Consider the following 18,092-nt stretch of genomic DNA (forward strand, 5'->3'; position numbering starts at 1 on the left):
TCTAAGTTGTTAAGGGAAAACCTGGCTCAAGAAGGATGTCACCCTGCATAATGTTCTCAATTCTTCAACATCTCTTTTCATAGCAAATAAGCTACAGCTCTTGCTCCCCACACTAGCATCTCCACAGTCCAGTGGGACAGCTGCTGCTGCTGCCTTCTAAGAAATGCTAGCATCACTCAGCTACAGGTAATGGACCCAATTGTGGATCATTTTCCTCATTCTCAAGGGGCAGGAATCGCCAGAGCCTCCACCTGCAGCTGCCACCACAACATCCTATACAGACGTGCCTGGAACAGTGGTTATCACCTCACTCACAGGTCATGCAGTCCTTGCAACTAAAGCCTCCCTTGACTGAAGGTGAGAGCTAATCTCACAGTTTTAAGCACATTTCTTCCTGGCACTTTCTCACCTAACTGATCTTGTAGAGTACAAACAGCTAGGGTTTGATGTGGACAGAGAAGCAAAGACAGGGAAAGGTTTTAGAGATGTACCTGGGAAAACTATCTTTGCAGCAAAAAGACTGGGACATACACAGGAGCAAGACTATACATGTCAGGACCACAGAAGAGATGTAAAAATTTTGGCTGTACAACCTGGTCAAAGTCAGAAAGGGCCTGGCATTTGTCAAATCAAAATTAGAGATAACAGACCCAGTTATCCAAGAAACCTGTACAGCCTGGAAATTCCCTCTGAGAAGGACAGGTAGGACTACTGCATTCTGAGTCTCCTCTAGATTACAGGTTGGGTTCTGCCTATGGGCAGCTCTTGGCTTCCAAGTGCACATCTGTCTTATAAATCATTAAAGCTATAATAAAACATGTCCTCCAGCCTTCCTGAGCACGGTTGCATTTGCCTTTAATTTAGATTCACCTATAAAAATAGTCAGCTGCCTAAAAGAAAGTTGAATAACTGGTTTCTGACTAGAATTGCTCTGAATGTTTTAGTGTTCATGCAAAGTCACACGAAAGAAAAAAAAAGGAAAAGTTAAAAAAAAACCCCAACAATTCATGTATCCTGGTTACCATCCTCCACTATAATTATAAAATTGCCCTTAAAACATAATTGCATAATTGGGCTTGGCAAGTATTCACCCAAATCTTTTACAAATATTTTCACAAACTGAAGGAACAGGCAGGCAGTGGGCAGTCTGACAAGCCTGCCACAAGAATTTGTGCCCTCAGGACATGTTCCTAGCTATTACACTAAATACTTTACATTACAGCCTAATGTTTCAAAACAGTAGTTAGCAAGTGAAGTACCAGCATCTCAAAGCAAATTGAAAGATCTTCAAGCTATTTTCATTGCACACATGCAATAATTCCTTTGAACAAAGAGACAGAGGAGGCTACAGATTCTTTTTAACTAGTTACACAGAAAGAAATCCCAAGGATGGAAGAAATGGGATGACTTTTAGTAGCTACAACCAAATAGCAGCTACCAATGCCTTCCTAGCACTATATTTCAGGATAGCACTCTGCCCTTAAAACAAGAGGGCTCAAGCTCATATACAAATACAGAAAACGTGGGCTGCAGGGAGAAGTGGCCCAACAGAAGCCAGAAATGAAATCTGCAATACAGTAAGCTTGTTTTTAACAGCCGTGCATTATACATTCAGCAGCACAGGGAATGTCAGCAGGGAGCCTTTATTAACATAGGCCTCAGAGCACAGTGCGCTCCTATCAGGATTGGCCTCTCCTGAGAAAAGGCACACACACACACACAAAAGACTTAACCCTAGAGAGATCACTCCAATCCTGTTGCTTTTTCACCAGCTCAATGCTACAACAGAAACCAGAGAATTTCTGTGATTTATCGAAGACCAGCAGGTAACACTTCCAACAATGCCAAAAGTCTAGTCTACAACAGAAGGTTTCATCAGCAAGTTATGCCAGTTAGAGAAAGGTGAAAAAAAATGCCACACAGACCCATACAGTGGGTGACAGAGTCACACTAAAAGTGTCGTTCTGATATACAGGGCCCAAGAACAGAGGAGGCCATGAAATGCTTCTCTTGTAAAAGAGGCCAATAAAGGCAAGCTGTTGTCAGGATGCCTGTGATCTCAGCACAGCAATGTGCACCTCCATCACGCATGTTTTAGGAGTCATTCATCCAAGAACAGCTGGACCCAGCAGGGTAACTCATTCCTTTCTGGAAGCTGTTTTTGGCAGTAGAAACCTTTTCCTGATGCCACCTATACCTCCACCACAAGGCTTGCCTCTGCCACAGACACCTATCAGTATGCCCAGCTCAGCACAGGGAAGACACCACAGAAAAGGTGAATTGTTGAAGTTCAGAGCCAAGAAGCACTCTCAGAATAGGCTCAGAGCCTCTCCTGTATCAGGTGCTGATACAAGCTCTCTAGAGGTCTTGTCAACAGCTCTAAGTTGCAGGGATCTGCAAATCTGGGCAGGCGGCTCCAGACCTCTCCTGCAGACTCAAGATGCAACCACTGAGGTGACAAAAAAGTACAGCATAGACCTTCAAAAAGAAAGGCCACTTTGGCATCATTTTAAACAAGGCCTTTCCCTGATTTGGAGAGAAGGGGCTAAAGAGAACAGAAATGAAGGGCATGATGTGTCCGGAGCACTCCTCTTTACAGAAAAGAAAAAGTCACTTGTTGGGAAAGGGAAATAAAATATCAGTCTGAAGAGCCTGAGAACTGCCTTAGAAGACTGACTGCCAGTGTGTACCTGGAGTGGAGGAAACAGCTCTGTAGCTCTGTAGAGTCAGTATTCATTCGTAACTCCTTGCTCTTTTTTTTTTCCCCTCCCCTTGTTAAGAAATAAAATGAGTCAGTATCCCTAATATCAGAGCTGGTTTAAGGTAGCATTAGCACTGGAAATTTCAAAGGTCTATTAAGTATGTAATATTCTAGTTCTCAAGAGCATAATACATGAGGTTTTTAGAAGTCTCATAGCACTTCTGTGCATTACAACACATTTTTATTTAGGTGATGAACTGAAAGAAAGGAAATCTTATTTAAAGAGGTTTCTTGGAAGTATCCGTACTGAAGAAGGGGGCAGGGAACACTACTGTCAGGGTCAGGTCCCTGAAAGGTTTTGTAACATCAGTGCTTTGTGCTTTCCAATACAATACCAGCAAGTACTTTAAAAATCAAAATATAACTGACTGCAATATCATCACTCAATACTTGTTCATCTTACCTTAAACACAAAAAACATGCACCACAGTGAGAAGTAATTAGCCTGGCTCATGACTGGCAGGGAGAGACTTGGTTCCTGGTCACCCCCAGTCAGCCCATTCCCCACAGCACAAGACAGTCTTTCCTCTACTCCTTTCCTTCATTAATAAAGGCTTCCTCCTCCTTTGAGGCTCAGCAATACCTGTGTCAAAGTGACAAGTAATCCTCAGACACAGCTCAGCACAAGTATGGGAAGTTACCCAGGAGAGGCTCTCCGAAAGACATTTGTTGTTTCAGGTAGAGCGTTAGCAAGACCACTTTGTCTTGGTGACTATGACAAGATGCCCAAGAACTGACTACATTCAGAAAACGCTCGTTCCCCTGCTGATCATCAGATTTCTTGCTCATTTACAATCCTGCTTCAAAGCTTCAGGGACAAGATTTTGGACAAAGGCATGATTAGCAGGAAATCTGCCTAATCTTATCATAGCACGGCTCCTGAGATCTCCCAGAGTTCAGCTGTCAATAGCTAGTGCAAGACAACACATAGAGGAACAAGAGTTAGTGTAGACAAAAAGCAAAGATCTGACCTAGAGGCCAAGTTATCTGTAGTACCAACATCTGAGAACCTGCACAAAGTCTCCTGGCCTATCATTCATCCACCAATTACACACCAATGTAATTAAATCCAGAAAGCTACGTTTAATTTTCCTATCATCACCTGATGAGATAAGAGCATGTATAGGAGATATCAGACTCAGGGGAAAGAGTTATTTATTAGTAAGTTAAATCCTTTTAGATTTAATCTGGTTTTGAGCCAAGAACACTGTTCCAACTAAGAAGGGTCTGATCCAAAAATACAATCTTTGGAGCCAACCCAGAAAAATCCCTATGCCCTTTTCCAACCTATGCTTTGTCCTGAAGACTCTTTCTTTTTCAGGAACAGGTCTCTTTGTTAATTGCCAGATATAACTTAGACAGGAATGCACCTCCGGTTTAAATTCCCATTTTAGTTCATACTTGTAAAACTGAACAAGGCTCATCTCCCATCTGTTATACCAATAAAGCTAGCCACACTAATTTATGTCAGTCCTAAACAGTCTTAGGCTCACTGTCTTCAGGAATGGCAAGGCACTTAGGTGGATTTGCAGAAATACAAGGCACGCTACAGTTCAGCTTTCTGTCTTTTTGCTATTGTCTTCTCCTGCCAGTGCAGGCAGCAAAAAATGCTGTGGTCTTTGTCTTCTGCAAAGACTAGCAATGCTTAAACAGGGCAATATAAAGCTTTCTCTACTTACTACCCACTCATCTCAAACTGCAGTTCTGGCTTTTTTCTCTCTTCTCTTTGCTTCATCCCATCCAGCCCTGCTTTCTCAGATAGTTATTTAAAGCCCTGATTGAAAGATGTATCAGATCATCATTGCAGATGACTTCCGTAGGGTCAGGTTTTCAATAACAAAACTCCTATGGACTTTGATGTAACCCGTGCTTCATCACATCATTTTTTAAACAGGAAGGGAAAAATATTTATAACAGCAACTATAAATATACATGCTACAGACTTTTTAACTTGTTGTCCTTGTTCTCAAGCTAAATTTAGTCTGCTATATCCTGTCCAGCCCTGGGTAAAAAAGCAACGCATGCATAAATTTGGCTATGCAAACCCCAAAGCAGGCAGTTATGCTTATCCAGGTACTCTACAAGATAACCAGCTTGGCAGGTAAATGCTGCTTTAGTAAGTGTACATATGTTTCTGGTTACAGAAGAAGCAGTTGATTAGTGATTTCTGGACAGGATACTCCCTTGTTACAGAAAATAATTACTACTGCAATATGATAGGTCTGTACTTCTGAATGAGAAATGGGATATAGGCTATCTGCACTCCAATTTGGTATGTGCCATATGCACTTGTGTATGTGCACCTCTGCGCTATAAAGAACCACTGACTGAGACCACACCTGCTTTTTACCCAGGTTGTTATTTCATATGCAAAAATGTTTAGGATATTGATTCAAATCTGGAAGACTGATCCCAAGGTCCAAACTAAATATAAAAGAGCATCCTTTCATATCTTGAAGCCCTCCATTTGGATGAGTGATTTCTTAGTCAAAACAAGGTAAATATTTATCAGGAACTGACTGCCTAAAGAGTCAGAATTGTTAGCCATTCCACTGTTAATCTCAATAAGCCTTAGTCATGCCAGAGCCCAGGTGATTTCCGTAACGGTCAACACTTGTTATACTATAGTTTAAGGATCCCTGCCTACGATTCAAAGTTTCACGCAGATGAGGACTCCCCCGCCACAATCTGACTTGCTCCACTCGCAGCAAGTTTTGCAACCCAAGCAAGAAACACAGTTCAGGGGGATGCTCCTGTAAAAGCATCAGCCAATCTAATAACCAAGATAAGCAGTCAAAGAAAAAAAATGTATTTCCTACAGTCTCGACAGTCAAGGGAAAAACAATAAGGGGTCGGGCTCGCCTCGCACCCCGCTCGCTGGGCGCACCATCGGGCACCGGCCAGCTCTGCCACGCAGCCTTTCCTCTGTGCTTATAAATATATCGCTGCTAAAAGGTAAAGGGAGTGGATGGGAAAAGATAGTTTGCTGAGGGAGAGACTCGCCCTGCGGCCGGAGACCTCCCGGCGCGGCCGGCTGCCGGCGCGGCGCGGGAGCGGCTCCGCCGGTGCCGCGCGGCCGGGGAGCCCTGCCCGCGGCCCCCGGGGAGCCCTGCCCGCGGCCCCCGCCCCGGGGAGCCCTGCCCGCGGCCCCCGCCTGCACGGCTCCTGCCCTACCCAGCATGGAGAAGATGAAGTCCTTCGCCGTGTGGATCTCCAGGGCTCGCTGGTCGTCGTACTCCCTCTGGTCGTGCTTGGTGAATTCCTGGATGAGTTTATTCAGTTCTTCCACCCTGGCTCCCGATCGGAAATCCAGCTCCGGGAAGGGAGGCTTGCTGTTGGTGCCGGCGGACCCTGCCTTGCTGGCGAGCGGCGCCGCCATCTTCATGGGGGAAAAAAAATCGAAGAAAGGGAGAGAGGAAAACAGCGGAGGCGGCTGCGATGGAAGAAAGCAAGCGGCGCCGCAGCGCAGCGGCAGCCCGGGCGCGGGCGCTGCCTGCGCGGCGCGGAGCCGAGCGGGGCGCCGCGATCAACAAGCGGCCGCGCTGGCTGCGCCCCCGCCCGCGCCGCGCCCGCCCGCCCGCGCCACCGCGGAGCCGCCGCGCTGGGGCCGCGGGGCCGCCGGGGCCGCGGGGGGGCTTTGCTGCCCTGCCGGCGTCACGGCGGGCGGGTGCCGCGGCCGGGGCAGACCGCGGGCTCCGTGTTACGCTGCCTTTTTCTTTTTTTTTTAATTTAATTTTGAACTTCAGCAAATGCCTTGTCCTGCAAGTGGGTTAATAACCAGCTTGGGACTCTGCTCTTCCCACGTATTCCCGGAGACATTTTGTGTTTATTCCTTTCTGCTCCATTAGAGATCCTAGAGATTTTATATATATATATGTACACACACACATATATATACATATACAAACACACACACAAGTATATATGGAGTAATTTTATGGTATGTCTTAGAGGCAATGACCACGACAAAGTTTCCTCACTGCTGCATTTCAGACCAGCCCTCCCTAAAAGCTTCTATGATCTACACAGACAAAGGGCAGGAGGGGAAAACAGAGCCCAGAAGACTTCCACGAGGTCTAACAGAGAGCCTGGGCAGGAAGCCCAGACCTCTGACCTCCATCCATTTCCCCATCTTCAATACTGCATTTCTTTTCTTCTGTATATATTTTAATATCTACTTACTTTTCAACCTACCACATTTTTTCCCTCTAGCCTGATCTGCTGTGCCTTGTCTCATCACCGAGCATATATAGCATGATGCATTATTTACCTTAGTCCATCCACTGGAAGCATTGTCCATCTTCCTGCCCAAGGAGCCTACAAATATGCTGTGTTAGCCTTCTATAGAGCACTTCAGGTGCTGTGGCACTGATGCAAACTGGCTGGATATAGGTTATTTTCTCAAAATTCTTGGCAGAAAACAAATCTTTCAGCTCAGTGCCAGGCTAAGGCAAAATGTGTCTAACAAAATTAGGTGTGAGGGAGCTGGAGAAATGCAGGAAGGTGGAACTAAGCTCAGTATAAAGAGATCACAGGCTATTTTTCTGGATTCATACTAAACACAGATGGTAGTATTTAAACCTGTGCTTAGGAACTTGGCCTAGTTCTGCTGGACCACTAATCTTGATCAAAAGTGGGAGTTCAACACCTCTTGCAGTGAGACCTTATCTGCAACAAGAATGAAAATCAGAGGTGGATTTAGACCCTATAACTGAAACCACAGCCTATTCAAAGCCTCTGGCTTTGTCCTTTATTGACTTGCACAATTTCTGAGGGCACTGATATGCTCATTATCTAAGAAATGATGTCTCGAAGGTAAAGGTTGGAGCTCCAGTGTGTGCATGCACATGCCCTCTGCTGGGTACACAGGCCCTATTGTGTTCAGATACCACTCACAGCCACATCTGACACACATCGCTTCATATGGCATCTGAGCAGTTGGCGATCAGCTGCATGTCACATGAACCTCTGACCAGTACCAGGTTTGGCTTTGACCAACCATCTTCCCTACATCTCCCTTCCCAGCAAAGCCTGCCAATCAAAACAATTAACTGACAGCATTAACATAATGTGGGAGCTCACCTGCAGAAGAGCAATTAGCAGAGTTCAGCTAGTGCCAGCAGTGGCCTGCTCTGCCATGGCTCCCTACAAGTAACTCTACAAGTAGAGTTACTACTGCTGACCGGGTTCTGGCCAGGCCCTCTCAAGCCTGCTGTGACCACTGCCTCACTGAGTGCTCAAGCTCTCTTACCTCCTGCCCCTCTCAGGTTTTGAAAGTCCTGTTACCATTTCTTTGCGGTGTGTATTTTTCTGGGGTGACAACCTCATACAGGCAGACAGCTCCCTCTTGTGATAACACTAGTCCCCATCATTGATATGCATAGAAGTCGCCATAGTTCCCGAACCCCAACCATATCAAGGCCTTTACTGTTGCCCTATCCATCTCTGAACATCTATTAAGTCCCCTGTGTCCTTGCTGTAGCCATTTCTAGTTTTGTGGGTATCCTTGTTTCACTTTTGTGTGGAGCAAAATGCCAGCAGGTATAACACATACATCACTGGCACCACTTGGTGAAATAGCTGGACCTTCTGATATAAGCTACAGATTGCATCTCCAACTCTCCTGCCTCCACTTCAAGTTGGTGTTCTCCACAGGTTTCATGAATTTAGTGGTTTTCTTTCCGAACTATATTTTAGTTACTGCATCAAATTTCAATAGTGGGTCTTCCAGTAGCTTTTCATGAGTGCTTTGTCCCAGGTTCTGTCTTTCACTGTATCTCCAAAAGGTCAAACTGGCTTTTCACTCGCAGATTAATTGCAAGCTTCCTTAAATTCTCATGTTTCCCTTTTCATTTAAAATTTTTAAATCCAATTCAGTAACAGCTTCATAGCTAGCTTTCACTGCTTCAATTAACTACACACCCATTGAAAACTTCAAGTGCTTCAGAAACAGTTAATGCCAGAAGCAATGGTGACCTCTGATTGCCTGTTTTAATGGCATCTCTGCTTAAAGTTACAGTCACCTTCATCTTTCCAGAGAGTTTCTATTAAATTATGGCATTAACTATTCCATGCTTTTTACTCATTTGGTATTTTATTCCTGGTACCATGCATTATTCAGAAATTTCTCAGACTCAAAGATGTGCTTCATCTAATGTCTGAGCTCTAATTAACACTGTTTATCAAGAGTAGCATCAAGCAAGCAATTTTAATTCTCTTAAGAGTCTCTGACAGATAATGCATCTCCCTAACTCCACCTTAGTGCTAAGATAAATTCTCCCTCATGTAAAGCAGTTGTGTTTGCAAAAGTGGGCCTCTTCTGGCTGTCTTCTCTGTAAACCTTTGAATGGGCTCAGGTTCCTCAGTCACAAGTGGGATCTGTGGATCTGCTCCACTGTCATATACTTGTTAATACCCTTGAAACTGCATCAGCTTGCGATTTTACTTCATCACATCAGTGCATTTTAAGATCTCTGAATAAATACACAGTTAATTCAGCTCTTACGTAAATCAAGCACTAGGATTATCTGAGCAAATAAATGAGAATGAGATTGCAAGTACAGTTGGCCGGGAGTTTTTCTACCAAATGTTTCTTCTTTTTGAAAATGCTGATTCATTGAAATGAAACCTTCTGTGGAAACACTGCAGCATCCTCAAAGCTTTTCCTAAAAGCATTAATGGAGTCTAGGGGGACTCTGTGGCCTATACCATACTAGGCCCAGGACTTATTAGTGAAGATATTAACCTGATTTGGGATACAGACTGAAAACTCTGACTTCTAGACTGTTTCTTGCCTGAACTGGAATCTCTCTCTCCAACGTGCTCTTTGACATGCTCTCTCTCTCATGTGTGCTCTTCCTTTCTCCCATGTGTTTTCACTTTCTCTTTTTCTCCTGCAAAATAGATTTCCTCTTATTTTCCTCCTGCAGAACAGATATCCTCTTTTCTGCTCAGTACCACTTCCAGCCCTTAGCAATAGAACAGGCCACAGAGAAATGAAGCAAAAGAGAAGAAATAACTGTTCTCACTTCTGTAGCATGACCTGAGACCTCAAAATGCTTTTCACACTTGAATGGGCTGTCTCAATAAACTGCTGGGTAGCAAGTGAGTATTAATACCACCATCCTAAGACTGGGGAAACAGACGTGCAGTAGTTATGAAGGGCAACTGGCCCAAGATACAGAAAGGGGAAGACTGGGCAACCCAATACCTAACCCTCAATTTTAAGAACTGGCGGGGAATTAATCAAAGCAAGATCCAGAAATGAGATGAAGCCTCAGGTACGTCACCTTATGATATTTCACTGCAGCTGGTAATTATGATAGGACACAGATGAGCTAAATCCATCCCTCATTTCATAAAAATTGTACCCAGAGTTTCTGAGGCTTAAAGTAGACTCAAGGAACATCCTTCCTTTCCGTACTGAGCACTAAAACAGTTGTAGCTGAAGGCTTCATGTGGTAAGGGACTCCACCAGGTACAGGCTGTCTGTGAGATAAGAGTGACACAGAGCTAGGAAGTGAGCCATGCACACGCAGGAAGTTGCTCAGTGGCAGACCACAAAGGACGAAAGAGTGGCACCAAACCCACAGAATCTCAGTAAAAGGCAAAGTCTTGTGCTTGGCCCCTGGTGCTGCCATGATGATTCTGCAGTGCAGACTTTGTAAGGACCTCCTCTGGAGCAGGCCTGCACAGAGAGAAAGGTAGGGATCATTTCTGCTTCACTCTTTATGAGGCAGTTGCTGTCATCAGGGCACCCTAGCGATACCATGTGTGTGTCAGCTGCTTCTATGCTCTTCCAGCCTTTCCTTCCACTAGCACACTCTAGTCTAGCTCAGGAGTGGAACTTTTTAGGACTCCTAGACAGGATTTGTATGTTATAGCATCCCACAGTATCACCAAAGCACTCTCTGTGCTTCTACACGAAAACTTCCACTTCTTCTGGCGTAAAAAACAGTGCTCTGCTTTGCACACACCAAAGACACCTTCAGAACTTCAGGTGCAGGGAGCAGCCCTTAGGCTCCACAAGGTCTAATGCAGGCCAAGTTCAGTGCAGACTCAGGGCTATTAGAGTCTTTCAGAAGTCTGGATTCATAATCTCTTCATGGCTCTACTATTCAAGGGCTGCATACTATAACGTAGTGAGATGAAGCAACTGCAGTGAACATAAAATCACGCAGCCCCAACAAAGCACTCCCAGATGCCCTCTGGAGACTAGGAGCTGGCAAGGAAACAGGATCCTCTGTACCCAGGGCTTTTCCTCACCTTCACCCATTTTAGAGGAGAGCTAGTGCCATCGTGGCCCATGGACCATATGCATTTCACCACCTGAAGCTGTCCCCAGAGGGGCACGCGTAGTAACAGCTGTGAAAGTTTGCCAGCAAAAGCAGCATGGACTAGACCCAGCTCTGCCCTTCTGCAAATGCCTGATGTGTCCCAGGTGCCTCCCAGAGACCATGAGAAACTCCATCTGCCCTTGTTCCCTCTAATCACCAGAGATTATTTCCAGTTAGTGTCTGTAAATAAAAATCTGGGTGATTTACAGACTTCTGTGTGCAGGCAGTTATGGCAGATGAATTGCACCCAGCACATACCACAGTCTTGAGAATTTTAAAAAGAGGCATTTTGCATCCTTGACAGTCTTTAACTTTTCCTCCGGATAAAAAACCAGAAAAGCCTCCTCCTGTGAAGAGTTGTGATCTCCTACATCCTGTCAGCACAACACAGCGTAGAGCCATCCACACAGCAGCAGAGCTGTGCTCATTAAAATCTTTTGAAACAATGGCATTGCATCTGTCATAGACAGCCTCAAAGTATCCATACTCAGGATGCTTAAAACATTTTCTAAAAGAATACCAGATGCTTAGTCCATATCCCAAACCAGAAATGTGTCATTGCAGCTTGTATGTCAACCAAGGCTTTTGAAGTTGAATTTTGAGATGTAGAGACTCTTAATTCTCAACCAACTTCATGCACTAATTATTTTAAGTCCCCTGCCAGTTCATTTACTTTCTTTGCCTCAGTGTCCTTTTTTGTGAAAATATACTGGCGATCTGTCTACTTCACTCTTGTGAAGTGTAATTAGATCCTACCCAGGCACCTTTGAAGCTGATCTGAAAAACTTCATAGACTGTAAGTGGGTTGGCTTAGGGCTATGAGCAATGTTTGGAAATACTTATGCTGCTCATTTCCCTGTTTTATGTCAATTTTCTGTCTTTAGTTTTATTTATATGTTGAGATGATCTCAAGTAGCAAAGTTTGGATTCTGATCTGAGCAGTGTTGGGAATTGCAGTGTTGCATTGGAGCTAATGCTCTGATACAGGGATATAACCAGAACATGACTTCTCCCTACATGGAAAGGATATGGATTTGGTGATTGGGTTTGGTCCCATATATAATAAACACTCTGGCAAGGCAGACTGAAGAATAACATCAGCAAGATACATTCCCTTACACACTATGTGTGTGCAATATTTGTGGCTTGATTGCATCCATCCCTGTTGTTCACTTGCACTTAAATACTTGTATTACAGTAACACAAAAAGCCATAAATGAGAATCAGGGCCTTATTGTACTAGAAACCACATATAAACGTAATGAAGAATTGGTCATTAGTGTTCCTACTTCATTTCACCGTATAATCAGACTTCACCCAGCTTCTCTCTCGCCACCCAGGAACTTAGAAAAGTTACCTGAGACTCTGTACTTGTAGTGATGGATAGGTCCAGAGAGGAAAGAACTGTTTCTCCTGAACCAGCCCTTTGCTCTCAAGGAGGCTACTAGAAGCAATTTAACCACCACATCCTATTCTGCAGCCATCGGGCCTGAGCTTTGTAGTGTATTTAACTACTCTACTTCACTAATAACCTTCGAGATGCTTTCAGCATCTGATGGCAAAAGGGACATCCTCTGGTCACTGCAGACATATTTTTAAGAGCTTGTGTATTGTGTTACAGGGCAGTAGCATTCAGCACAGCTCTGGCTGGCAGACAGGTTCGTATCTAAGGAAGGGAAGACTTGAAATGCCAGCAACAATTTAATTATTGATTAATTAAATATAATTATAATGACAAAAAGCTCCTCCAATATTTATGACAGACTGCAAATCTGTCAAATAAAACACTTTAGTTGTCTACCATAAGGGGCCTGTGTCCCGAACAACAGGCAGTATACCTGCCAAAATAGAAAATTGTAAATGAAAAAAATAAAAAAGGCAAAATAATGCTTTGCACAACTAAAGGACATTAGTGAGGTGTGATTTGGTCAGAACTGCAGAATGTATGAATGGTTTTTTTCTAGCTTTAGTTCAACTTATAAATCCAATAACTAAAATGATTTTGTTTCTATTTCCAGTATTGAGCATGCTGTTTTCTGCTTGCTGGAATGATCTGTGTTTACTGTTAAGTGAAGTGTTTTGTGCTGGTAGCTGGCAGTTGGCATACAAATACCTGAAATTTATAAGCATCCCTTGGAAATGAAAAACACCTTAGATTATCAAACACCTTTTGTCATGTGAGTGCTCAATACATGGGTAGGCAAGGATGAGATATCTGCCACAGAAGCATCTTTATAATATTTTCCTAAATTAATTTTCCTCAGAAAGGTCATAATATCCTTTGGTGCTAGAATCCCTCTGTGGCTTCTCTTCTGCAAGCTTGGCATGTTGTTGTTAACTTGGGAAGAAAATTACATTAAATCACTGTGTTTCCCCCTTCCCTTCCCAACTCTTTTGCAGACACAGGCAAATCTTGCTGTTTCTGCTGTCATCTTTCTTCCATGCCCCTGCTGTGAACTTGCAAGAGGTAGGTGAGGACTTGCTGTGACTTCTGTTCTTCTCAGCTTTGCAAACTCTTGCATGTGGCAGCCTTACCTGCATTGCTTAAACTCAGGGAACTCCAGCAGAGCACTAGCGTCAGGCTCTGTTCAACGTGTCCCTTATCGGGTAGTGTAATAACAAATATGCTGAAAAGCATACAGTTATAGTTAGCAAGGTCTTTTCCTTCAGGGATTGTATTTATAACAGAGTAAAATTGGTTAGCATAAGCAGAAAAGGCGACAGAAAGTCTCATCAAAAATGGAAAGTCCCAAGGAAGACCAGAGAACTGGTAAGAGGAGCTCAGCATCACCCTTAAATACACCAAGTGCACAGCAGCACTGTACCATGCTCCCTGAATACAAGAATCCTCAGGAAAAAACAGGTAGCTTAAGCAGGGCAGAGACTGCTGAAGATAGTTTTTCCCCAGGGCTGTTCTGGGTACAGCACTCCTGTCACTGTCACTTCCTTTGCTGAAAAAAAAGACATTGCCAACCGTCTCCTCCTCAGAAGCCCCATCCCCTTCAGCACCAGTGTCTTTAACTGGAACAGTAGCATCTGGTCTGGAGATTTGAGTGTTACGAGTGCCTCAACAAGCAGGAAAAACAAGGGCTATAGGAAACACTCCCCAGAGTCTGGGAATACAAGGATTTACATCAGTAGCTAGGTAGTCTTCAGCAGCTTCCAGTTGCCACCATCAGACATAACCTTGTTCTTAAGACTGAATTTGCAGTGAAAGACTGCACAGCTAAGACCTAAATCTCCTTGCAGTTACATGGTAGAAATTGGGGGACTAACTCTGGGGAGTCCAATTTTGTTAGTGTGACCAGTACTAAAAGAGAAAGAAACAGACAGCATGCAGCACAGTCTGCTTAGGAGGGGCCTGTTACTGCCGTCAGGAGACCAGGTTGCCCTGCTGAAGCAAGTACTGCTGTACTGATAAACATTTGGAGCCCAGGAAAGAGTTGCACATGCCCGAAAGATCAAACAAACAAACAAACAAAACCCTGAAGTTTGTGCAGGGCTGTTGCAGCCAGGCAGTGACTGTACGTAGACAGGTAGTCTAGCGGCAAGGGGTGCCAGCTGCTGCCCCTAGTGCTGCCCTGGGAGACTCAACTGGCTGTCTCACCTTCTCCAGAATAGTGCTGTGAGATCTGTAGATAACACGTGCCATGTGGTTCCTGATACTAATAATACATCTTGCCAGTAATAGAAAAGCATTGAGGGTTCAGACCCAACTGCTGTTCAGGCTCCTCTCTGAATCTAAGCCACTCCTTGCTGCAGATGGGGGAAGACACATGCAGCCAAGGTTTATTCCTGCATACAAGCTTCTGGGGTATAACCGATTTTGTCACCAGCTTTCAGTGTCAGTCCCTCAAGCTGTAATCCAAAGTGGAGCTCTTGGCACCTCTCAGGGCTGCAGGGTTTGGGTGGGAACAAGGGTCTGCCAGTCAGAAGTCCATGCAGGATCAAGACCTTAAGTTTTTTTCTACCTTTTTGCTTTGTGATGCATTTTCATGGGGTTATGGGGATGATCTTCTGTGATTTCACACTGTCCTTTCTCCCAGAGACCAGATCACTAGTCCCTGTGATCTGTTTTTGCTTTTCTTACTCTAATGAGTGACCAGTATAAACAGAGGTGTACAGCATAATAGAACCGCCTCTAAGTATTTGTAAATAAAAGGCTTTTAAAAACCTTTCATAGGAAAGTCCATAGACATTAATAGATAGTGAACACTTTTCTATAGGCTTTGGTTTTCCACTAGTCTATAGAATTCAATGGTGAATTATATTCCTTCTATCAAATCCCAAAGGATGATTCAGAAAACTGTTAGAAAGGATCTAATTCTCTGTAATTTTCTACAGTAATTGAGAAAAAAGTCTTTCAGGGTTTCCTCTATTACAGTTCATGGGATTTTTCCATGGGAAAGTAAATGATCAGTTTAAATTCTCCTTGGTTACTTAAGCAAAGTAAAGCCAAATTCTAGCAGTTTATTCAGAAAAAAATTCCTTTCATTTCCATGGGAATTCTACTTCATTTCAGGAGACAGTGAGGGCCTATGATTAAACCTACTGTTTTTGAGTTTTAGAGCAGGACATTAAAATCCACCTTCTGCTAGTGCCAAACAACTTCAGTGATTTTTCAACTTCTTCCCTCTGAGCTGCTGGGGGCCATATGCTTTGTGGAGGCACTACACACAGCAGCAGGTCCCACTCCATTAACACATGGAGGCTCAGTGTTGCAGTGAACTCAGAGCTCTGAAGATGGTGGCATGTCTGGGCCCCTGCCAAGTGCTAACTGAAACACCATTAGTGTTCTTCCCATCATGCGCTCAGACAGCTTTCTGAGGACCAGCTCTGCTCATTACCTACCTATGTCTTGTCCAGGTTTTTTCCTCACAAAAGGAAAATATGCACATAAAAGCCATGATGGAATATTAAAGAACTTAAAGCCAAAAATCACACCTGTACCATGCTTTGTTGGAGCTCCCCATGTGAGGCTGTGACCTACATTTTGGATGGCATAAAGCCCAAGGCGAGAACCCTCTGAAATCCTGACCTTGCTGACAGCAACGTGAGATTTTTCATTGACTTTCCTGGATCTCTGGTATGAAGGATTTGTCCAGTTCTACCATGAGCCTGCTCCAGGTAACACTATCCGCCCATCCAAATATTCTCTCCTTCAGCCTTCTCTATTCCACCTTTCTCTGACAGTCCTCCAGGCTAACAGGGAATCATCCACATAAAATTATAGCAATAACAGCTTCTTTTATGTGGTGTTTCTCATCCTTAGGTCTCTAAGAACCAAGTGTTCTAGTTTCTCTGGTCCTTTATATACAGCTTATAGCTCTTCCTTGGGGAAGCCACAGACAAAGCTGGGAACAGAACATACTTCAGATTTAGTCATCTTCTCTGCTGCCTGAGTCTGTATTTTTCCCTGTCTCATTATCTGCCTCCCAGATGCAGCATGGAAGGAAGCTATTCCTGTTTCCAGGAGCTGTGTGATGGCAGACCCCAGTTGATGATAACGAGGTCATTAGTGCCTAGGAGGGCTGTGACAAGCCATCCTTTACCTTAGTGAAGAACAGAAATCTGCAGATAATGGGCTATCAGAGATGCTCATCACCTCTGTTCCCCATGGGGTTTGTGGAGGTGTTGGATACACTTGTCAGTGACAAGACTTCCTGCTGGAATTACTGCATCAATTAGCAACATGAAAAACATCTTTTACTCTTCAAGCAGATCCTTCCTCCCAGCTCATGATGCCCTCTTTGTCTTTATTCCAAAGTGATTTATTTCACTGCAAAATTTCCTGTCCTAGCACTGATATTGATGACCTGTTTTGCCTCCAAAGACCAAAGTATGACTTTGATTACATCACTGTCCCAGCCATTTTAAATCCTAGCCACCTAACAACAAACTTAGAGTAAGTTGCAATGAGTTCAGAAACAAATGGCTTACAAAGATAAATCTTCACTATAACATATCAGTGGTAGCACTGTTCAAGTAAATAAACTGTAAATCCTCACAGCACCACCAGAGTATCAGTGCAATACTCCAGAGACCAAGAAAGAACAGAGCACTCTCTGTTCTGTGTACCCTCTAGTGTAGCTATTTCTACTTTTATTAATTTTAAAGGCTTTTCCTTGATGATTATGAAATTACTATAACTCCTGAAAAGTTCTCCTTCATTTAGCTCTGGCAGGGTGGGTAGGTAGGGGAAAGAACATGACTTAAGAGTTTTTCATTTTATTCCACCCTACATTGTTTTGTGACCCTAGGTAAGCCACCACACTGTGTGTGCCTCAATTTCCCCAACTGCCAAGTAGAGATATTATTTGCTATGTAGGTAGGCTGAGTGCTCTTGGCTGTAACTCAGCAAAGTCCTTAACAGTGTGCCCACCTCTGAGCTCTTGCTGAAGTCTTTTGGTGAACCTGCTAAGAAGGAGGACTGAGGGCATCATAAAGTCCATCATGGTCAAAACTAGTACTGGTAATCTCTTCTTTACATTCATTTTGATAAGGAGTTTGTGCATGGCTACAAAGTTCTCATTTCCCAATGAATATTTTCCCATCTTCTGAGTGACAGAAGTCAGATTGCACCAGCAGTTATTTTTTTCCAGTTTCCAGTTGCTAACTGTGCAAACATTCATTCAGCTGTAGCCAAACAGTCATAAATCATCTCCTGACATTTTTACAGAAAGGTATTTTGTTCCTACATGATGATGAGATCATCCCACATCTTCAGAAGCCTTCTCCCCAAAGACAATGTTTGCCTCAATGCACAGTGTGGGCATCCAAGAGCTCCCACGGTATTTTCAGCGAGATTTTTGCTGTCAGCAGAATGTTTTTCACCAGCCCCTTTACAAGAATGAATTTCATCCCAAATCCTAGTTTTGAGATTTTGAGCTGAAAAGCACTGTGTAAGTGCCTAGGGTTATTTTCAATTAACAATATTTAATTCTGTGATCACATTTTTCCTCTCTCTTTAGAGCCAACATATTAATCCTTTGAAA

At 43.8% G+C, this 18,092-nt stretch overlaps 1 protein-coding gene across 1 annotated transcript in view; it reads right to left on the reverse strand.

Moving 5' to 3' along the window:
* The window catches only part of MB21D2 (Mab-21 domain containing 2), a 63,833-nt gene extending 57,570 nt beyond the window's left edge, over positions 1–6,263 (reverse strand). Inside the window, exon 1 of the mRNA XM_062582967.1 lies at positions 5,936–6,263. Within this exon, the coding sequence (XP_062438951.1) occupies positions 5,936–6,146 (211 nt within the window). The 5' untranslated portion in view covers positions 6,147–6,263. The remainder of the gene's footprint in view (positions 1–5,935) is intronic.
* Between the last annotated feature and the right edge of the window lie 11,829 nt (positions 6,264–18,092).

Source organism: Rhea pennata, chromosome 9, assembly GCF_028389875.1.
Source record: "Rhea pennata isolate bPtePen1 chromosome 9, bPtePen1.pri, whole genome shotgun sequence".
NCBI lineage: Eukaryota > Metazoa > Chordata > Aves > Rheiformes > Rheidae > Rhea > Rhea pennata.